The sequence below is a fragment of the Globicephala melas genome, chromosome 8 (assembly GCF_963455315.2).
Source record: "Globicephala melas chromosome 8, mGloMel1.2, whole genome shotgun sequence".
NCBI lineage: Eukaryota > Metazoa > Chordata > Mammalia > Artiodactyla > Delphinidae > Globicephala > Globicephala melas.
The window spans coordinates 49,471,917-49,495,483 of NC_083321.1; the positions used below are offsets into that span (position 1 = coordinate 49,471,917).

A 23,567-nucleotide genomic window follows, 5' to 3' on the forward strand; every position below is an offset into this window, starting at 1 on the left:
TGGCTGAGGAAAGAATCTCTGAGCTTGAGGATATTTGAGTAGAAACCTATAAAAGTAAAACGAAAAAAGACTAGAAAAAGCAAAATAACCAAGAACTGTGGGACAACTACAAAAGTAATGTATGCTGCTGTGATCTGAATGTTTGTGTTCCCCCCAAATTCATATGTTAAACTCCTAATCCTCAAGGTGATGGTATTAGGAGGTGGGGCCTTTGGGAGGTGATTAGGTCATGAGGGCAGAGCCCTCATAATTGGGATTTGTGCACTTATAAAAGAGGCCGCATAGAGTTTCCTAGCCCCTTGCACCATGTGAGGACATAACAAAAAGTCAGCTGTCTGTGAACCAGGAAGCCCTCACCAGACACAGAATCTGCTTGTGCTGTGATCCTGGACTTGCCACACTCCAGAAATGTGAGAAGTAAATGTTTGTTGTTTATAAGCCACCTGGTCAATGGTATTTTATTATAGCAGCCTGAACAGACTAAGACAGATGCATCATGAGAATACCAGAAGGAGAAGAAGGAGAGAAACAGAATATTTGAAACAATAATGACTGAGAATTTTCCCAAATTAATGTCAGACACCAAACCACTGATCCAGGAAGTTCAGAGAACACTAAGGATAAATGCCAGAACCCCCCAATAAATCTAGGCATATCATTTTTAAAATGATAGAAAATCAAAGACAAAAAATCCTGAAAGAAGCCAGAGGAGACAACACCTTAACCTACAGAGGAGCAAAGATAAGAATTAACCCCCAGTTTATCCTCAGAAACCATGCAAGCAGGAAGAGAGTAGAATGAAATGTTTACAGTGTTGAAAAAAACAAAAACCCCACCAGCCTAGAATTCAGTATCCCATGAAATTAGCCTTCAAAAGAGGAGAAATAAAGACAGACAAAAATAGAGCAAATTTATTGCCAGTAGGCCTGCCTTGCAAGAAATGTTAAAAGAAGTTCTTTAGAGAGAGGAAAATAATGGAAGTCAGAGCCTCAGATCTACATAAAGAAAGGAAGAGCATTGGAGAGGGAATAAGTGAAGGTAGAATAAAAACATTTATTTTACTATTTCTTTTTTTAATGAGCGATTTTAAGTTTTATTGTATCTTAAATGTCATTTTCCGTATGTTCATAGCTACTATATAGAAATACAATTTTTGTGTGTATGTTTATATTGTATTCTGCCACCTCGTTGAACTCTCTTATAAATTCTAGCCCTTTTTTTTTTTTTGGTAGATTCTTTGGGATATTCTATGTAGGCCATGATGTCATCTGCAAATAAGGGGCAGTTTTATTTCTTTCCAATCTGTACCTTTTATTGCCTTATTTTGCTGGCTAGAAACTTCAGTATTATGTTGAATAGTAGTGGTGAGGGTGGACATCCTGACATTTCGGATCTTAGGGGGAAAGCATTCAATCTTTCACCATTAAATATAATGTAAGCTATAGGATATTTGTAGATGCTCTTTTATTTTATATATTGTTTTTTTTTTTTTTTTTTTGCTGCACCACAGAGCTTATAGGATTTTAATTTCTCGACCAGGGATCGAACCTGGGCCCTTGGCAGTGAGAGCATGGAGTTTTAACCACTGGACCACCAGGGAATTCCCTGTTTTATATATTGTTGATTGATCTAACGGAATAGTTTTTTCAAAGTAATAATACCAACACTACATTTGACTATGTATGTGTGTGTGTATTTATGGATAAGTGAAATGAATGACAGCAATGATACAACAAGCGTTGAGAGGGAAGAATTAGGATTATTTTGTTGTTATAAGGTACTCAAACTATCTGTAAGGTGGTATAGTATTATTTGAAAGTGGGTTTTACTCTAGAGCAACCACTAAAAGAAGTAAAAATAAAAGTATAGGGAATTCCCTGGTAGTCCAGTGCGCTTTCACTGCCGAGGGCCTGGGTTTGATCCCTGGTCGGGGAACTAAGATCCCACAAGCTGCACAGTGAGGCCAAAAAATATTAATAATAATAAATTTTTAAAAAAAGTATAACTGATAAGCTAAGAAAGGAAAGAGGATGTAATCATATAATATTCTCAGTTAAAACTATAAAAGGCAGAAAAAGATTGGAAGACAAAAATAGAAACAAAGAATAAGGGCAACAAATAGAAAACAGTAACAAATATAGTAGATGCTAATCCAACTATATTAATAATCACTTTGAACGTTAATGGTCTAAATACATCAGTTAAAAAACAGAGATTGTCAGAGTGGATAAAAAATACAAGACCCAACTCTATAAAAGAACCCCATTTTAAATAAAAGGACACATATAGATTAAAAGTAAAGGAATGGGGAAAGATATATCAGGCTGACAATCAAAAGAAAGCAGGAGTAGCTATATTAATTTCAGGTAGAGCAGACTTCAGAACACAGAAAGTTATCAGGGATCAAGAGGAGCATTACAGGGCTTCCCTGGTGGCGCAGTGGTTAAGAATCCCCCTGCCAGTGCAGGGGACACGGGTTCAGAGTAACCAAGCCCATGTGCCACAACTACTGAAGTCCGCATGCCTAGAGCCTGTGCTCCACAACAAGAGAAGCCACTGCAATGAGAAGCCTGTGCATAGCACTGAAGAGTAGCCCCCACTCGCCACAACTAGAGAAAGCCTGCACGCAGCAACGAAGACTGCAGCCAAAAATAAATAAGTTAATTAATTAATTAATTTCAAAAAAGAGGGGCATTACATAATGATAAAGAAGTCAGTTCTCCAAGAAGACATAACGATGTCTTAATGTGTGTGTACCTAACAATAGGGTGTGAAAATACATAAGGCAAAAAATGATAGTATTGCAAGGAGAAATAGATGAATCCACTGTTACAGTTGGAGAATTCAACACTCCTGTGTCAGAAAGGGGCAGATCTAGCAAGCAGAAAATTCATGAAGGCAGGGCTGAACTCAATGACACCATTAATTAACTGAATATAATGGATATTTATAGACTACTTCATCCAGCAACAGCAGAATAGACAATCGTCTCAAGTTCTCATGGAGCATTCACCAGGATAGACCACATTGTGGACCATAAAATATACCTTAGGGCTTCCCTGGTGACGCAGTGGTTTAGAGTCAACCTGCCGATGCAGGGGACATGGGTTCGTGCCCCGGTCTGGGAAGATCCCAGATTCCGCGGAGCGGCTGGGCCCGTGAGCCATGGCCGCTGAGCCTGTGCGTTGGAGCCTGTGCTCCGCAATGGGAGAGGCCACGATGGTGAGAGGCCGGTGTACCCCCCGCCAAAAAAATATATATATATACCTTAACAAATTTAAAAGAATAAAAATCATATATTTTCTGCTCTCAGTGCACAATGGAATTAAATCAGAAATCAGTAACAGGAAGATAGCTGGAAAATCCACAAATACTTGGGAGATTAAACACCATACTGCTTAAATAACACATGGATCAAAAAAGAAATCTCGAGAAATTTAAATATGTTTGAGCTAAATGAACATGAAAACAAAACATATCAAAATTTGTGGATACAGCAAAAGTAGAGCTTAGAGGGAAATGTGTAGCACTGAATGCACATATTAGAAAAAAAGGAAAGATATAAAATCAGTCATCCAAACTTCCACCTTTGGAAACTAGAAAAAGAGCAAATTAAATCCAAGATAAGCAGAAGAAAAGAAATAATAAAAATTAGAGCAGAAATCAATGAAATTGAAAACAGGAAATCTAGAAAAAATCAACAAAATCAAAAGTTGGTTCTTTGAAAAGATTAATAAAGTTGTTAAACCTGTAGCCAGGCTAACTAAGAAAAAAAAGAGAGAGGATACAAATTCCTAACATCAGAAATGAAAGAGGGGATATCACTACAGAGCCAATGGACACTAAAGGGATAATAAAGGAATACTATGAGCAACTCTGTGACCACAAATTTGATAACCTAGATGAAATGGACCAATTCCTTCAAAGACGCAATCGGTCAAAACTCACACAAGAAGACAGACAATCAGAATTGGCCTATATCTATTAAAGAAATTCATTGAATAATTAATAACCTTCCAAAGCAGAAAGTACCAGGCCCAGATGGGTTCACTGGTGAATTCTACCAAACATTTAAGGAAGAAATTATACCAATTCTCTACAATCTCTTTCAGAAGATAGAAGCAGAGTGAATACTTCCTAACTCATTCTATGAAGTCAGCATTACCCTAATACCAAAACCAGACAAAGATATTATAAGACAACTATAGACCAATGTCTCTCATGAACATAGGTGTAAAAATCATTAATAAAACATTAACAGATTGAAACCAGCAGTGTATAAAAAGGATCATACACCATGACCAGGTGGAATTTATCCTAGGTATGCAAACCTGGTTCAATATTTGAAAAATTAATGTAATCTATCACATCAACAGGTTAAAGAAGAAAAATTACATGAACATATCTATATATGCAGAAAAATTATTTGACAAAATCCAGCACCCATTCAAGATAAAAATTTCTCATTAAACTAGGAATATAGGGGAACTTCCTCAACTTGATAAAGAATATCTACCCAAAACTTACAGCTAACATACTTACCTGGTGAGAAGCATGAAGTTTTCCACTAAGATCAGGAACAAGGGAAGGTTGTTCCCTCTGACCACTGCTTTTCAACATCATACTGGAAGTCCTAGCTAACACAATAAGGCAAGAAAAGGAAATAAAATGAATATAGATTTGAAAGGAAGAAATAAAACCATCTTTGTTCACAGATGAAATGGTCATCTATAGAAAGGATCAACCAAAAACCTCCTAGTACTAATAAACTATTATAGTAGGGTTGCAGGATACGCAGTTAATATACAAAAGTTAACTGCTTTCCTGTATACCAAGAATGAACAAATGGAATTTACAATTAAAAGCACAATACCAGGGACTTCCCTGGTGGTCCAGTCATTAGAGTTCACCTTCTAATGCAGCGGGTGTGGGTTCGATCCCTGGTCGGGGAGCTGAGATCCTACGTGACTCAGCCAAAAAAACCAAAACATAAAACAGAAGCAGTATTGCAACAAATTCAGTAAAGACTTTAAAAATGGTCCATATCAAAAAATCTTTTAAGAAACCCCACAATACCATGTACTTTAGCACCAATAAAAATAACATATGTAGATATAAATATAGAAAAATATGTACAAGATCTATGAGGAAAACTGTAAAACCGATGAAAGATATCAAAGAAGAACTAAATGGAGAGATATTCCATGTCCGTGTAAAGGAAGACTCAATGTTGTCAAGATGTCAGTTCTTCCCAACTTGATCTATAGATTCATTGCAATCCCAGTCAAAATCCCAGCAAGGTATTTTATAGATATCAATAGACTGATTCTGAAGTTTATATGGAGAAGCAAAATACCTAGAATAGCCAATACAGTATTGAAGAAGAACAAAATTGGAGGACTACTTACCCAACTTCAAAACTTACTATAAAGTTACAGTAATCAAGACACTGTGGTACTGGTCAAAGAACAGACAAATAGATCAGTGGAACAGAATGGAGAGCTCAGAGATAGACCTATGTAAATTTATCAATTGATCTTTGACAAAGGGGTAAAGGCAATACAATGGAGCAAAGAGAGTCTGTCAACAAATGGTGCTAGAGCAATCAGACATCCAGAAGTAAAAAAAAAAAAAAAAAAAGGTTCTAGACACAGGCTTTATACCCCTCACAAAAGGTAACTTAAAATGGACCACAAACCTCAATGAGATCACAAAGCAAAACTGTAAAACTCTTAGAAGATAACATAGGAGAAAATCTAGGTGACCTTGGGTTTGGCAATGACTTTTTAGATACAACATCAAAGGCATGATCCCTGAAAGAAAGAATTGATAAGCTAGACTTAATTAAGATTAAAAATTTATGCTCTGCAAAAGAAACTGTCAGGAGAATGAAAGCACAAGCCACAAACCGGAAGAATGTATTTGCAAAAGACCTATCAGATAAAGGATTGTTATCCAAAATATACAAAGAACTCTTTAAACTCAGTAATAAGAAAACAACCTGGGGCTTCCCTGTTGGCGCAGTGGTTTAGAGTCTGCCTGTCGATGCCGGGGACGCGGGTTGTGCCCCGGTCCGGAAGGATCCCGCATGCCGCGGAGCGGCTTGGCCCGTGAGCCATGGCCGCTGGGCCTGCGCGTCTGGAGCCTGTGCTCCGCAGTGGGAGAGGCCACAACAGTGAGAGGCCAAGGTACTAAAAAAAAAAAAGAAAGAAAACCTGATTAAAAGTGGGCTAGAGGGACTTGCCTGGTGGCGCAATGGTTAAGAATCCATGTGCCAGTGCAGGGGACATGGGTTCGATCCCTGGTCTGGGAAGATCTCACATGCCGTGGAGGAACTAAGCCGGTGCACCACAGCTACTGAGCCTGTCCTCTAGAGCCCAAGAGCCACAACTACTGAAGCCTGCACACCTAGAGCCCGTGGTCCACAACAAGAGAAGCCACTGCAGTGAGAAGCCCACACACTGCAATGAAGAGTAGCCCCTGCTCACCGCAACTAGAGAAAGCCCGCACGCAGCAACGAAGACCCAACCCAGCCATAAATAAATAAATAAATAAATGGGGAAAAAAAGTGGGCTAGAGACCTTAACATATAGCCCACCAAAGAAGATATATAGATGGCATATAAGTATATGGAAAGATGCCCCACAGGCATCTTCAGGGAAATTCAAATTAAAATGAGATACCACTACACACCTATTAGAATGATTGAAATCTGAGACACTGACAATACCAAATGCTAGCAAGGATGTGGAGCAACAAGAACTCTCATTCATTGCTGGTGGGAATGCAAAATAATACAGCCACTTTGGAAGATAGTTTGGTGGTTTCTTGCAAAACTAAACATACTGTTACCGAATCCAGCAATTGTGCTCCTTAATATTTCCCCAGAGGAGCTCTTATGTCCACACAGAAACCTGCATACAGATGTTTATAGCAGCTTTATTCATAATTGTCAAAATTTGGAAGCCACCAAGATGCCTTTCAGTAGGTGAATGGATACATAAACTGTGGTACATCCAGAGAATGGAATATTATTCAGTACTAAAAAGAAGTGAGCTATCAAGCCATAAAAAGAGATGGAGGAATGTTAAATGCATATTACTAAGTGAAAGAAGCCAATGTGAAAAGGCTACGTACTATATGATTTCAACTATATGACATTCTGGAAGAGGCAATACTGTGGAGACAGTAAAAAGATCAGTGGTTGCTAGAGATTGGGGGGATGGAGAGATGAATAAGCAGGGCACAGAGAATTCTTAAGTCAGTGAAACTACGCTGTATGATACTCTAATGATGGATATGTGTCCATGAGGACATTATATGTTTGTCCAAATCCACAGAATGTACATCAATAGTGAACTCTCAGGTAAACTATGGACTTTGGGTGATGGTATGTCAATGTAGGTTCTTCAGTTAGAACAAAGGTACCGCTCTGATGGGGATGTAGGTAATGAGGGAGGCTATGCATATTTGGGAGCAGGGTGCGTATGGGAAATCTCTGTGCTTTCCACTCAATTTTGTTGTGAATCTAAAACTGCTGTAAAAAAAAAAAGTTATTTTTTAAAAGTGGACAAGGGACAAAGGATCTGAATAAACTTTTCTCCAAAGAAGATATGTGCATGGCTAATAAGCATATGAAAAGGTGTTCAACATCATTATACATCAGGGAAATTCAAAATCATATTGATCTGCCATTTCACACCCATTGGGATGCTTTTTACCAAAAAGACAATAAGTGTTGTTGAAGATGTGGAGAAATTGGAACTCTCATACACTGCTGGTGGGAATGTAAAATGGTGCAGCTGCTGTGGAAAACAGTTTGGCAGTTCCTCAAAAGGTTAAGCATAGAGTTACATGTGACCAGACAGTTCCACTACTAGATACATGCTCAAGAAAAATGAAAGCATGTCTACATGAAAACTTGTAAATGAATGTTCGTAACAGCATTATTTGTAATAACTCAAAACTATAAACAACCCAAATGTCCATCAACTGATGGATGGACAAAGAAAATGTCGTATATCCGTACAATACAATATTATTTGGTAATAGAAAGGAATGAATTACAGTACCTGCTGGAACACTGAAAACATGCTAAGTGAAAGAAGCCATTCACAAAAAACCACATATTGTATGATCTCGTTTATATGAAATGTCAAGAATAGGCAAATCTATAGATAGAGATCAAAAGTAAATTGGTGGTTCCTTGGGCTGGGGGGAGATTGGAGAGTGATGGCTGACTGGTATGTGGTTTCTTTTTGGGGTGGTAAAAATGTTCTAAATTTAAATAGTGGTGATGGTGGCACAACTCAATATACTAAAAGCACTGAATAGTACATTTTAAATGGATGAATTTTACGGTATGTGAATTAGATCTCAGTAATGCTGTTGTTAAAAACAACTCAGGTGTATAGAGGTATATGACTGTAGGACAAAGTGTGGATGTGAGTGCTGGGATGCAATAGCAATTTTTTTTATGATAATCCTTTTATTTTTTTAACTTTTAATTTTATATTGGAGTATAGTTGATTACCAGTGTTGTATTTCAGGTGTACAGCAAAGTGATTGTAATAGCAATGCTTTTATATGCATATGAATTACCTAGGTATCTTATTAAATACAGATTCTGATTCAGGAGGTCTGGGATGGATTCTCTTCCGCAGAGCACAGGCTCCGGACGCGCAGGCTCAGCGGCCATGGCCCACGGGCCCAGCCGCTCCGCGGCATGCGGGATCCTCCCTGACCGGGGCACGAACCCATGTCCCCTGCATCGGCAGGCGGACTCTCAACCACTGCGCCACCAGGGAAGCCCTGGGATGGATTCTGAAGCATCTATTTCTTAAGCTCTCAGGGTGCTAATGCTTCTGGGCTGTGGATCATGCTCATCAAGGCAGTAAAGGATTTTTTTTTTTTTTTTTCCAGTGAATGGGGTCAGTCTAAAGGGCCTTTCAGGATCCAGGAGGATTTGTCTAGCATTTTGCATGAAGGCAGAATGTGGTTTGGTGGAAGAGAGGGGCTGAAGGGACAAAGTAACCAGCCCGTGTAAAGACTCAGAGACCACCGAGTATCAGTATTTGTGGGGGATAGGAGGTCTGTTTGTGGTATTACACTGGTGGACCTTGAGTCTTTCGCACCTGAGAAAATATCAGTCAACCGCAGATCATTTTCCATTTTTGTAAAGTTTTCTCTTGCCCTCTGCCTGACATTTTTGGTCTAACTTCTTTCAAATCTGGACCTAGGTAGATTGACATGACTAGAGACCTTGCGACATCCTAGGAGGGGAGTGATTGGTTGGCAAAAAGACATTCTGTGTATGGGTCTTAGGAGTGGGAAATGGGCCCATCAATCAGTAATCTTGCCCTGAGAACCTACCTAATTAGCTACCTGAGCTCTGGACAGGTCAAGTTTAGACTGACTTACTTCTTGGCCCCAGGTGAATAAACTCATTAATGAGGGAGCAAATAAAGATGTATTTCCAGATGGTACAGGTTAATTATAGGTATAGCTTATAGCTTTCCTTGTTTTTCCACCTGAGCTAGAAGACTGATTTGGATGTAATTTTTAAAATCTTTTCATTCAGCATGCAAATATTAAAGCCAAATCATGTCTTTACTCAGCATTACTCCACTCTGGTGCTCGTACTACTCCACGAAGTGCTAAATGGTCCTCTAAGCACCAAGTCTAGTCTCAGCCTTAGTGCTTGCCCTTCTCAGCTGTTCCCTGAGCTCTGAAAGCATTACTGCCCTGTGCTTCACCAACATTCAGTTCCCTGGCCTCTCTGAGTACTTTTTAAAGTACACTCACTCTCCTAGGAAGAAAGGCAATGAAATCACTTGGTCACTTGGAATATAATTACCCTCACAGCCCCACAGTGAAGTCAGAAGACTTATTCTCTATTTTCCAACGGGAGAAACAAAGGCACAGACAGTAGCATGCTTGACCACTATCTCATTGAGAGGTGTCCCCATGCCTGGTCTGGTTCTCTGAATCTTCCTTGTTTTCTCTTCAATGGACTTACCTTGCTTCTTTGAACATGTAGTTGTGTTGTTTTGTTTTGTTTTGACGTGTAGTTTTTTAAACATGATTTTCTGGGTGCCTCCAGAAAATGAATACTTCTTTCTCAGATGCTTATTAGGTATTTTTCAAGTGTTGTTTACACTCCCATTTAAGCATCTCCAGGTGGGGTGCTGGTGTGTCAGCATACTTACTTATTACCCTGTTGGAGGGAATTCTGTTCAATTTCACAAGTACTCAGTGAGTGCTTAATATACACTCAGCTCTGCTATTCTACTTGAAAGACGAAAAAGCAGTGTATTCTCCTCGGCTCTGTGGGATCTTCTAGGATGGGAGCAAGATAGACATAAGCAGGACTTGGACTAGGGTGAAGCAAACAAGGCGCTGGGCGCAAACTTGAAGGAGGCACTCACTCTCAAGGTCATGCAAGTGCAGTGTCAGTACCTGAAAATGTGTGCCTTCTTAAATTTTGAGCTCTAGGTCCCTTGCTTGCACCACCCTGGTCCTGGCCCTGGCCCTGGATTTAAGAAGCAGTTAGGTCACTTGGAAAGCATGTCTAAGATAACATAAGATCGTGGTCCTTGGGCTTCCCTGGTGGCGCAGTGGTTGGGAGTCTGCCTGCCGATGCAGGGGACATGGGTTCGTGCTCCGGTCTGGAGAATCCCGCATGCCGCGGAGTGGCTGGGCCCGTGGGCCATGGCCGCTGAGCCTGCGTGTCTGGAGCCTGTTGCTCCGCAACGGGAGAGGCCGCGACAGTGAGAGGCCCGCATACTGAAAAAAAAAAAAAAAAAAAAAGATTGTGGTCTTTAACTGTCTGCTCAGGTACCACCCAGCTGGGCCTTTCCATTTCCTGCATCTACTTGTCTCCTCTTGGAGGGGACCTCTGTCTTTCTGGGGGGATGAAGGACTGAGTCAGGTCACATGAATAAATTCTGTGAGGCAGTGTGAAGTAGGACGAGGAGGGTGGTTGACTTCATTACCCTGATTGGCTGGGGGAAGCCTTAGGATATTGTTTCTTCCCTTCCCTCCCCTGCCCTCTGTCTTCCCCTCTCCTTCCCTCTCCTCTCTTTTCCCTCTTCACCCCTCCCCTCTTTTCCTCCTCTACCCTCCTCTTTTCCTTCCCTCCCTCCCTCCTTCTCTCTCTTTCTTTCCCTCCCTCCCTCCCTCCCTCCCTCCCTCTCTCCCTCCCTTCCTTCCTTCCTTCCCTCCCCTTCCCTTCCTTTCCTTTCCTTCCTTCCTCAGCTGGGACACGTAGAAACCAGAAAGCCCTCTCTAAGCAATGGTGGACATTCCCAGTACCCACACATAAAGGATGCATGGTAAATATGTACTGATTTTACTCAGTAGTAGTATGGAGTTCTGCCCATTTTACTTCAAACATCCCACTTAAGGTACTTTTCTGAAGTTATCAGAGGAACAGTGGGAAACTGGGCCTTGAACTTCGTAAGAACTAAAGGAATATTTGTTGATTGATTCCTTTGGTGATTATGAGGGCCTTTCTTCTGTATATCAAGGAGCATTTTCAGCTCAGTTCAGTATAAGAATGTATCGAGTGACTTATGTACTGAGGCTTTGGGTATGCTTCTGTATGGCTACAAGGAAGTAGAAGACTTGAGCTGTGATCTCAAAGAACTTAGTAGTATTCTAGAGCAGTGGTTTTTCAGCTGGGACAATTTTTGTCCCCCAAGGGACATTTGATAATGCCTGTAGACTTTTTTGGTTTTATCTGTGGAGATGCTGCTGGCATCTAGTGGGTAGAGGCTAGGGATGCTGCTAAACATCCTACAGTGTACAGATCCCCACCCCCCACCCCCACCCCCACCCCCACCAAAAAACAACCCAGAGAATCAACCAGCCCAGAATATCACTAGTGCCAAGGTTTAAGAAGTCCTGCTCTAAAAGGATAAGACTAACAAATAGAACTGGAACTTTGAGGTTGGAAGGCCACACTGCTACTTTTTTTTTAACATCTTTATTGGAGTATAATTGCTTTACAATGGTGTGTTAGTTTCTGCTGTATAACAAAGTGAATCAGCTATACATATACATATATCTCCATATCTCCGCCCTCTCGCGTCTCCCTCCCATCCTCCCTATCCCACCCCTCTAGGTGGTCACAAAGCACTGAGCTGTTCTCCCTGTGCTAGGTGGCTGCTTCCCACTAGCTATCTGTTTTACATTTGGTAGTGTATATATGTCCATGCCACTCTCTCACTTCTTCCCAGCTTACCCTTCCCCCTCCCCGTGTTCCCAAGTCCATTCTCTACGTCTGCGTCTTTATTCCTGTCCTGCCCCTAGGTTCTTCAGAACCATTTTTGTTTGTTTGTTTGTTTGTTTGTTTTTAGATTCCGTATATATTACACTGCTACTTAATAGCAGAGCAAGGACTTGGACTAGGGTGAAGCAAACAAGGTGCTGGGCGCAAACTTAAGCTTAGTTCACCCTAGTCTAATGGGGCCATTTAGAGTCAAATGGTATTATATGACAGAATATTTTATCTAGCTTCATGTCCCACAAATCATAATTCAAACTTTTAGCTCTAGCAGTGTGTGATCATTGTATGTTGGGCAGGGACAGTTCTAAGACAGTAATGGATTTTTATGGTGGTGTCTTTCTACAGGTTGATATGTCAGACCTCTCTCCAGAGGAGCAATGGAGGTAAGTGTGACAGTGTGGGCCCCTCTTGGTGGGAACTATAGATTAATCCTACTAAAAGAGTTGTATATCTACCCTTTTTGCTTCCTTTTCTGTGGCAGGCAGTGACCTATGACCAGTAGGACAGGTCATTTGAGATCTTTCCCAGTATTTGGGTCACTCTTGGGTAGCTCCCTCGGTCCTTGGGAGTAAATAGATAATTGCACCAAACCACCCATCTGGGTTTTGAATACTAGTTCTGCCATTTCCTAGCAATGTGATCTTGGGCAAGTTACTTAACTTCACACTACCTTAGTTTTCCCAATTTGTAAAATGAGGATCATAACAGTTGTTGTGAAGATCAACATGTATGAAATTCTTAGAACAGTGCCTGGCATGTGGTAAACTTCCAGTAAGTGTTACCTGCTTTAAGGATGATTATCATTAACATCATCATGATCCATGAAACAGGGCAGAGAGCGCTGTTTGAGAAAATGCGAGATGTGTCTTCTGATCTCAACTCTGCTACTAACTTGCTTTGTAACCAGAGTGAGTCAACAAATATTTTATTGTCATTATTTCTCATTGGTAGAGGAGTTTCAAAAGTGCTTGCCCAACAAACTTTATAAGGTAACTGACCAGTGAGCTGAAATCAACCAAGTAAAAGTTTAATAGTGAGCAAAAAACACCTCGTTTAGATTAAAACTATTGATTATAAAAAATGTAGAATGGCAAAGATATCAACTCATATGACAGGCCCAGCAAGATTTTAGGTGACTTTAAGCTTAATATGCACCAGTTGTGTACTTAAGCTACCAAAATACTGTACAGTTTGCGAAGATGTTCATTGAAAATATACTATCTGCCTTAAGGGAAGTGACAGTGCTACTGTGTTCTGCTTTGCTGAGTCCACATTGATTTTGTTGTAAACACTGCATATGAAGGTCTTTAGCTAGATATGTCTAGAAGAAGGCAATCAGGATTAATGGTCTTCACATTATGTTATATGCATCGTGTATAAAGATCCAGAACTGTTAACCTAAAAGGGCCCAGGAAAATGATGGTAGAAACAGGATTGGTTTTTTTTTTTTTTAAATAATAGTATGATAAATATTTGAAGGGGCAGCATTGGGAAAGAGAGAGTGGATATGTTCCAGAGTGTAGGATTAGGTCCAAAGGACTGAAGCTGTAGTAAGATAATTTAGTCTCATTATCAGAAACATTGTTAATAATCGTGGTATATTGTGAGGCACAGAGCTTCCTGCTTCTTAAAGCTTTGGAATTTTATTCCTTCATAAGCACGTATGAGTTCCTACAATGTGTCAGACACTGCTGGTTCTAGAATAGATTATTTTAAGAGGCATGTATTCTCAGCCAGTGGAGGTATTCAAACAAATGATTGCAAAAATAATTTTTGCATTGAGTGGTAACTTGAGCTAGGTGCCTTCTGGTGTTTTCTCAGTCCTTTTTTTGATTTCTTGTTGTACACATCCATTCAGTTATATACTGTCTGAGAACAAGAAACTTATCTCTTATTATCTTTATAACTCCCCATAATCCTTGGGATTTTAAAATATCCTTTGCCCTTTTAGTTTAGCTTATCCTCACAACAACCCTATGAGGGAGGCAGAAAAGATAAGGACTCCTTTTGATGGATGAAGAAATTGTGATGTAGAGATGTAAATTTTCTTCGCTAAGGCCACATAGGTTGTGTCTGAACCTAAGTTTCTGACTCCTACCCCTATTATATTTTGTCAGATTCTGTCACCTAGGATAAAGTTTTATGTAAGGTGAACCCTTAGGTGCTGTGACTGCCAGGCTGACTGACATTTGGCTGCCCACCAAGTTTCCCCCCTCCTAACATTTTATTATGAAAAATCTCAAATATACAGAAAAGTTGAAAGAATTGTACAGTGAACACCCTTGTACCCACCACCTAGATTGTACAACTAACTTTTTGCTATATTTTATGATTTGTCTATCCATAATGCATCCCACTGGGTTCTTCTTGCTTAGTCTCTCATTGCCCTTGGGAATTCCATGAAGATACCATTTATGTTGTCCTTTCCCTTTCTCCCTAATACCCCTGGGTATGGAGAACTTGCACAAAAGCTCCTGACTACGGGTTACATTTGTACTTAGTTTCCTAATTCCTTCTTTATTCCTCTCCCTTGGCTGTAGGAGTGACTTTTCTTTCCTGTTCTCAGAGGAAGCTTTTTGCCTATACTGGCCAAGGGAATCACTTGTTGCCAATCCTCGGGACCAGAGAATGCCGGCCTTTAAACTCTTAGATTAAATAAGAGTTTCCAGTTGTACTCTCCTTGAGCCCTTGAAGAGTCTATTTACCTGTGGATACTGATAATGAAGTCACTGTTGGAATAGTGTAAAATCGAAGCACTACTGAAGTTCAGATTTTTCAGGCTTTAATCTTTAGGATCTCTGGTCCTGGCAGAGAGGGTAGGACAAATAAAGCAAGACTTTAACCCTGGAATTGGCACATATTTGCAATATTACTCCTTTACTGGTATCATAAATATCATTGAGTAAGAGTATGAGCCTTTATGGCTGTGACCTCTCTGGGTTACTTTCTTCTTCCAGTGACAGGTTGAAATAGAACTGAAATGGAAAGGTATCAGCTGTTTTTAACATTGGGGCTGGGCAGCAGACCACCCACCTTTAACCCCAATACCTAACCTTGGTGACTAGGGCCCATAGAACCCCTGTTCTATTCCAAAATGCCTGTCCTCTAGGGCATGTGTGTTTCTAGCCCATATTTCGTACAGTACAAGAGTGTGTTCTACACTATGGACCAGTGAGATATCCCTGGAAAACACTGCTCCTTTACCGCCACACCATCCCTGACCTAGCTCACCCCATCTGTTTGGCTTTCAGGGTCGAGCACGCACGCATGCATGCCAAGCACCGCGGCCACGAAGCCATGCACGCTGAAATGGTCCTCATCCTCATCGCTACCTTGGTGGTGGCCCAGCTGCTCCTGGTACAGTGGAAACAGAGGCACCCCCGCTCCTACAATGTAAGCCACTTTGTTCATTTTTTTGTTTGCCAGTCATCAAGAGACCCTTCTTAAGTATTCTAGGGTCCAGCCTAACCCAGGCCACATGTAGGCAAGGAATAGATAATAATACTAAACTGTATGTGTGAATGGTGAATAGTGTATGTTGGGTGTGTGTTTAAGGGACAGGCGATTCAGATTGTGAAAACTGGGAAAGAACCTGAATGTACTTTCATAGCCAGAAAAGGTAGATCCTTCCTTTTAACATTTTGGGATAGATTCATGAAGGAGCTGTTCATTAGGAACTATTCAAATAGAGGGAGAGATGATCACTTGATTGGGAAGACCAAGCCTCCAATGAATCTTTAGATTAATATTTTGAAAATGCAGTAATAAAGAGGAGGCAATGTAACAAGTGGTAAGAAGGCAGGGTCAGAGTTAGAGAGACCTAAAAAGGCAGTTCTAGAGGAAATAAGGAACAAAAACATAAAATGTACAGAAAACATACAGCTAAATGGCAGAAGTAAATCCTTCCTTATTAGTAATTACTTTAAATGTAAATGGATTAAATTCTCCTATTAAAAAGAGATTGTTACATTGATTTAAAAAACCACATTATCCATGTTTATACTGTCTATAAGATACTCACTTTAGATATAAAGAAACAAGAGATAAAAGTAAAAGGATGGGGCTTCGCTGGTGGTGCAGTGGTTAAGAATCTGCCTGCCAATGCAGGGGACATGGGTTTGATCCCTGGTCTGGGAAGATCCCACTAAGCCCATGCGCCCCAACTACTGAGCCTGTGCTCTAGAGCCTGCGAGCCAACTACTGAGCCCGCGAGCCAGAACTACTGAAGCCCGCACACCTAGAGCCCATGCTCCGCAACAAGAGAAGCCACCACAATGAAGAGTAGCCCCCACTCGCTGCAAATAGAGAAAGCCCGCAAACAGCAACAAAGACCCAATGCAGCCAAAGATAAATACATAAATAAATATTTAAAAAAAGTAAAAGGATGGAAAAAGATATTTCATGCCAATGATAACCAAGAAAGAGCTGGTGGCTCTTAAATGTCAGACAAAATAGCCTTTAAATCAAAAAAGGTTACATGAAATAAAGAAGGACATTACATATTGATAAAAGGTTCATTACAGCCAGAAGATGTAACAGTTATAAACATATATGTACCTAACAAAGGAACCCCCAAATATGTGAAGCAAAAATTGACAAAATTGAAGGAAGAAACAGATGGTTCTACAATAATAGTTGGAGAGTTCAGTACCCCACTTTCAGTAATGGATAGAATAGCCAGGTAGATCAACAGGTAAAAGAGGACTTGAACAACATTATAAACCAATTAGACCTAACAGACATATACAGCATACTCCACCCAACAACAGCAGAATACATGTTCTTCTCAAGTACACATGGGCCATTCTCCAGGATAGACTATATGTTGGACCACAAAATAAGCTTCAGTAAATTAAAAAACATTAAAATCATAGATGCAACTACTCTGGATTAGGACACGGCAGGTGGTATACTGGATTCTTTTACAACTATTATCTTAGAAGTATTTAACCTTTTCAAGTATAACCCTTTTTTAACATAAAAAACTTGGCAGACATCCATGTGATAATAGTTGTACTTTGAAAGAATACATAAACACATATAGTAGTAACAATAGCTAACATTTATTGAATTTTTACTATGCCAGTCACTGTTCTAAGCACTTTACATATATAACTCATTTAATCCTCACAGTAACCCAATAAATACTGTTTTCTCCAATTACAGATGAGGAACTGAGGCAGAAAGGCTAAGTAACTTGCTCCACTGGTAAAACCATTATTTGAACCAAGACAATTTTACTCCAGGGCTTTTACTCTTAATCCCTAAATGCTTGTTTTTCTCTAGTATGCTTTTTCAGACCTCTTGTAATAGGGCCAAAGATGCCCAGAGGTCTGTAGCCCACAGGATGGGAACTGCTACACTATCTCATTTAACCCTCCTAATAGCCCATGATGTAAGTACTATGAACAAACTGAGGCCCAGAGAGTTCAGGCATGAAGGGGGGATACTAATAGAGCCAGGATTTAAACCCAAGTCTTCTGTTTCATATTTCATAATTTCTACTATACCATATGGTGCTTCTGGAAAGGATTTTCCATCAAGGGAACCAAGGGATAATATGGAGCGTAGGCAGAAGAGAGACTAATCTTTGCCCTTGAGCTGGCACTTGTTCCAGACATTACTGGCCTATAGCCACCTCATGTGTTGTCATGCACCGCAAGTAGAGACATCTGTACCTTCAGGTCATAGTGCATGGAATGACCTCATGGCACCAAGGCTTTTTGAACTAGGCACCATCCAGCAGGCTGAGCCATCTGGGGTGGGGCTTCATATCTGGACCCTGCTCGTGCTTCACCCTGCCATCTGAGATAAGTCACTTGTTTTTCAGTGTGTGCTTATAGTACCTGCTCTATAAAATGGGGATTTATCAGGATGGTTTAATTGAGCCTGGAAAATGCAAAAAATCATAAACCAAATGTAGAGAGACCCCTTGGAATTTCTGTGCTTGAATTTAGAAATAATTATATATTGTTGGCTAATCTGCAGAGATTTCTGAAAACCTCTGAAGAAGTGAGGATGCATAAAGTACTGCAGTGGTTTTCAGTATGTAGTTTTTTAAAAGGCTGTGGAGTCCTTTCTTCAAACAGTATCTTAAGGAAAAACCCAGTGTAGAAAATAAGAGGATGCTCTTCTTGGGCTGGTAACCCTGACCCCTCCGCTTTCTCAGGAACATCTATAGGACACATCAGAGTGTTAGAAAACCACTGATGTGTCATTCATTCATTAATCTTTTTTTTTTTTTTCTTTTGCGGTACGCGGGCCTCTCACTGTTGTGGCCTCTCCCGTCGCGGAGCACAGGCTCTGGACGCGCAGGCTCAGCGGCCATGGCTCACGGGCCCAGCCGCTCCGCGGCATGTGAGATCTTCCCGGACCGGGGCACGAACCCGTGTCCCCTGCATCGGCAGGCAGACTCTCAACCACTGCGCCACTAGGGAAGCCCCATTCATTAATCTTTAATAGGAATGTGATTGTGACTTAATGAGGCCAGTTGTTGTAAGGAACACGCACAGTTGTCTCATTACTTTATTGCCACATCCTGTAAACATGCTGAACTACATTGGTGAGAGGACATGCTAACATTATAGCATATCTTACACTGAGAAACTTAAACTCATCTTTAGAAAATTGGAAGAAGAAATCTGTAGTGTCCTGCTTTATGCTGCTCTTATACAATAATGATCTATATTGCTTTTGTTAAAACTTTTATTAACTTGGGTACAATGAATGTTTTTACTGCTTTGATTAAAGTACTAACTTTGGAGGAAGAAAAATTGCCCAAGATGCCTGTACATAATGGCATCTCCTGTCCTTTTTCAGGCTTACCAGAAGTTGGAGCTGTTTGCCTTGTAGCAATAAATACAGTGGAGTTAGACCATCTGGCTTGATTAGCCAGCTCCATGCTTCCTGGCTATATGACTTTATACCTCTCTGAGCCTCAGTTCTTATCTCTAAATTGGGGTGATAATATCTATCTCCTGGGTTGTGAAGATTATATAAAATTGCATGGCAAAGTGTTTTGTAAACTCTAAAGCTAATGTTAGTGACTTTGTTCCTCCTACTCCTAAGAGAAAAGTCTCAAGACATAAAAATATCTTCAGGTACTATTTTATGTGGAAGTGGAATAGATTTTATTTTTATTGAGGACAATTTCACATAACAAAATTCACAGTTTTAACTGTTTTAAAGTGTATAATTCACTGGCTTTTAGCACATCCACGTTGTTGTGCAACCATGGCCACTATTTAGTTCTAGAATGTTTTTGTTACGCCAAAGGAAACCCCATACCCATTAAGCAATCACTTCCCATTTCCCCCTCCCAGCACACCCTGGCAACCACTAATGTGCTTTCTATGTATTTGCCTATTCTGTATATTCATATAAATAGAATCATATAATATGTGGCCTTTTGTGCTTGGCTTCTTTCACTTAGCATAATGTTTCCAAAGTTCTTTCATATTGTAGTATCTACCAGTATTTCATTCCTTTTATGGTTGTGTAATATTCCATTGTGTGGATATGCTACATTTTGTTTATCCATTCTTTAGTTGATGGACACTTGAGTTGTTTCCACCTTTGGGCTATTTTGTTTCGTTTTGTTTTTTATTTATTAATTAATTTTATTTATTTTTGGCTGCATTGGGTCTTCGTTGCTGCATGCGGCTTTCTCTGGTTGCGGTGAGCAGGGGCTACTCTTCGTTGCGGTGTACAGCCTTCTCATTGCAGTGGCTTCTCTCGTTGCAGAGCACGGGCTCCAGGGCACGTGGGCTTCAGTAGTTGTGACACATGGGCTCAGTAGTTGTGGCTCGCGGGCCCTAGAGCGCAGGCTCAGTAGTTGTGGCGCACGGGCTTAGTTGCTCCGCCGCATGTGGGATCTTCCCGGACCAGGAATAGTACCCATGTCCCCTGCATTGGCAGGTGGATTCTTAAACACTGTGCCACCAGGGAAGCCTTGGGCTATTTTGAATAGTGTTGCTAGGAACATTCATTGTAAGTTTTTATTTGAACACCTATTTTCAGTTCTTGGGTATATCCTGGAGTGGATTTGCTGAGTCATATGTAACTCTATGTTTAACTTTTTGAGGAACTGCCAAATGGTTTTCTATAGCAGCTGCAGGATTTTACATTCTAACTCACAATATATTGGGTTCCAATTTCTCCACGTTCTCGCCAACACTTGTTATTTTTCTTTTTCTTTTCCTTCCTTGCTTCCTTGCTTCCTTTTTTCTTTTTTTGTATTATAACCACCCTAGTGGGCATAAAGTGGGATTTCATTGTGGTTTGATTTGTATTTCCCTAATGGTGTTGAGCATCTTTTGATGTTTTGGGGTTTTTTTTGTTGATGGTGGTTTGTTGTTGTTGTTTTTGGCCACACTGCAGCATGTGGGATCTTAGCTCCCTGACCAGGGATTGAACCCATACCCCCTGCAATGGAAGCACGGAGTCTTACCACTGGACCGTCAGGAAGTCCTCTTTTGATGTTTTTATTGGCTATTTGTATATCTTTTTTGGAGAAATGTCTATTCACGTTCTTTACCCATTTTTTAATTGGATTTCTGTCTTTTTTTTTTTCTTTTTGGATGTTCTGTGCAGCTTTTGGGATCTTAGTTCCCTGACTAGGGGTTGAACCTGGGCCACGACAGTGAAAGTGCCAAATCCTAACCACTGGATCGTCAGGGAACTCCCAGATTTTTGACTTTTTGTTGTTGAATTGTAGAAGTTCTTTATATAGTCTGGATACTACACCATCGTTAGATAATGATTTACGAATATTTTCTCCCGTTCTGTGGGTTGCCTTTTCACTTTCTTGATAGTAGTATCCTTTTATGCATAAACATTTTTAAGTTTGGTGAATCCAATTTTTTTTGAATATATTTAACATATAACATTGTGTAAATTTAAGGTGTGTAACGTTAATTTGCTACATTTATATATTATAGCATGATTGCCATTGTAGTGATATTTAGCACCTCTATCACATTACATAATTATTCTTTCTTTTTAGTGTGGTTGGAATAACTAAGTTCTAGTCTGTTAGCAAGTTTGATCATTAAAGTTCAACATCATTGTCCATATTCATTATTCTGTGCATTAGATCTCTATGGCTTATTTACTACTATGGCTTATTTACTACTAGTTGCAAGTTTGTACTGTTAAACCTATTTTTTTCTTTTGTTGCTTATGCTTTTAATGTCATGTCTAAGAATCCATTGACAAATCCAAGATTATTAAGATTTTCCCCTGTGTTTTCTTTGAAGAGTTTTATACTTTTAGCTCTTAGGATTTAGGTCTTTGATCCATTTTGAGTTAATTTTTTGTAAGTGGTGTGAGATAAGGATCTAACTTTATTTTTTTGCGTGTGGATATCCAGTTGTCCTAGCACCATTTATTGAAGAGACTTCTTCCTCCATTTAATGGTCTTATTAGCACTATTGTCAAAAATCAATTGACCATAGATGTATGCACTTATTTTTGTACTTTCAGTTATATTCCATTGAACTATAGATCTATACTAATGCCAGTATCACACTTTTGATTACCATAGCAATGTAGTAAGTTCTGAAATTAGGAATCATGAGTCCTCCATACTGGTTCCTTTTCAAGATTGCTTTGACTATTCTAGATCCCTTGCAATTCCATGCTAATTTTAAGATCAGTTTTTCCATTTCTGCAAAAAAAGGCAGTTGTGATTTTGATAAGGATTGCTCTGAATCTGTAGATCATTTGAGGGAGTATTACCATGTTAGCAATATCAATCTTCCCATTCCATGAACTTTCATGAGCATTAATTGTCTTTTCATTTATTTCAGTCTTCTTTAATTTCTTTCATTAATGTTTTGTAATTTCCAATGTACAAGTCCCATATCTCCTTGGTCAAATTTATTCCTCAGTATTTTGTTCTTTTTGATGTTATTGTGAATGGAATTATTTTCTTAATTTCCTTTTTGGATTGTTCATTGTTAATATATAGAAATAAAACTGATTTTTGTGTGTAGATTTTGTGTTTTGCAACTTTGCTGAATTTGTTTATTAACCAATAGTTTTTTTAGTGTAGATTCTTTAGGGTTTTCTTTATATAAATCATGTCCTCTGTTTTGCTTCTTTTTTTCCGATTAGATGCCTTTTATTTCCTTTTCTTGCATAATTGCTCTGGCTAAAACTTCCAGTACAATGTTAAATAATAGTAGTGAGATGGGCATCCTTGTCTTTTTCCTGATCTTAGGGGAGAAGCTTTCAGTCTTTAATCTTTAAGTATGTTAGCTGTGGATATTTCATAAATGCCCTTTATCATGTTGAGGAAATTCCCTTCTATTCCTAGTTTGTGCGTTTATCATTGAATGGGTGTTGAATTCCTCAAATGCTTTTTCTACATCAATTGAGGTGATCATGTGGTGCATCCCTGGGATAAATCTTACGTGGTCATGGTGTGTAATCCTTTTAATATGCTGCTAGATTTGGTTTGCTAGTATTTTGTTGAGGATTTTTGCCTCTGCATTCATAACAGAGATTGGTTTGTACTTTTCTTGTCATATTTTTGTCTTGCTTTGGTATCAGGAAAATGGGGCCTCATAGATAAGTTAGGAAGTGTTACCTTCTTTTCTGTTTTTTGAGGAATGGAATTTTGGTGTAGTATAAAAAGCCTTGAAGTGGGAGTCACTTGATCTAAGATCTATTTCTAGCATCACTGCTAATTAGCAATGGACCTTGGGCAAATTACTTATTCCCTCTTAGCCTCGCCTCATTCTCATGTTTCATCTTTAAAGTGAGGGTTGAAGACTAGATGATTGCTAATGTCTCTTCAAACTTTAAAATAGTTTTTCATTACTGTTATTTTGTTTAACTCCAAAGGCCCAAATTAAAGCTAAGGAATGAGAGTTTTAAGAATGCAGATTTTGGCTAAGTATTATAAAGAAATTTTCAACAGTGAGGGCTGTTCCACAGTGGAATGAACTGTCTTAGAAGGGAATGCTCTTCCCATTACAACTATGTTTTATTAGGGGCTAGACAACCCCGTCAGGGATGTTGTGGAGCAGATTTTTGTGAGTTTTACGGAATGGTTGGCTGGACTTCTTCTAAGTACTCCCTCTAAGCTCTAAAATCTGTATCATCGAATTACCAAGAGAGGCGAAGGCCTGTCTCATTCTTAAGAGGACAAAGCTGACCTGTCGAGAGACAGGATGAGGTTTCGTTCTGGTTTTTTTTTGGCGGTACGTGGACCTTTCACTGTTGTGGCCTCTCCCGTTGCGGAGCACAGGCACCGGATGCGCAAGTTCAGCGG

At 39.7% G+C, this 23,567-nt stretch overlaps 1 protein-coding gene across 6 annotated transcripts in view; it reads left to right on the plus strand.

Annotated features, from left to right (window-relative positions):
* The window catches only part of RNF121 (ring finger protein 121), an 85,300-nt gene that overhangs the window by 21,611 nt on the left and 40,122 nt on the right, over window positions 1–23,567 (plus strand). For 4 of the 6 annotated variants that reach the window (XM_030831135.2, XM_060303622.1, XM_060303623.1 and 1 more), the window contains 2 exons: window positions 12,635–12,672; window positions 15,541–15,682. In XM_030831135.2, the coding sequence (XP_030686995.1) occupies window positions 12,635–12,672; window positions 15,541–15,682 (180 nt within the window). Of the gene's footprint in view, window positions 1–11,256; window positions 11,334–12,634; window positions 12,673–15,540; window positions 15,683–23,567 lie in introns of all 6 variants that reach the window. The other 2 variants (XM_030831137.2, XM_030831136.2) reach the window with 1 other exon arrangement.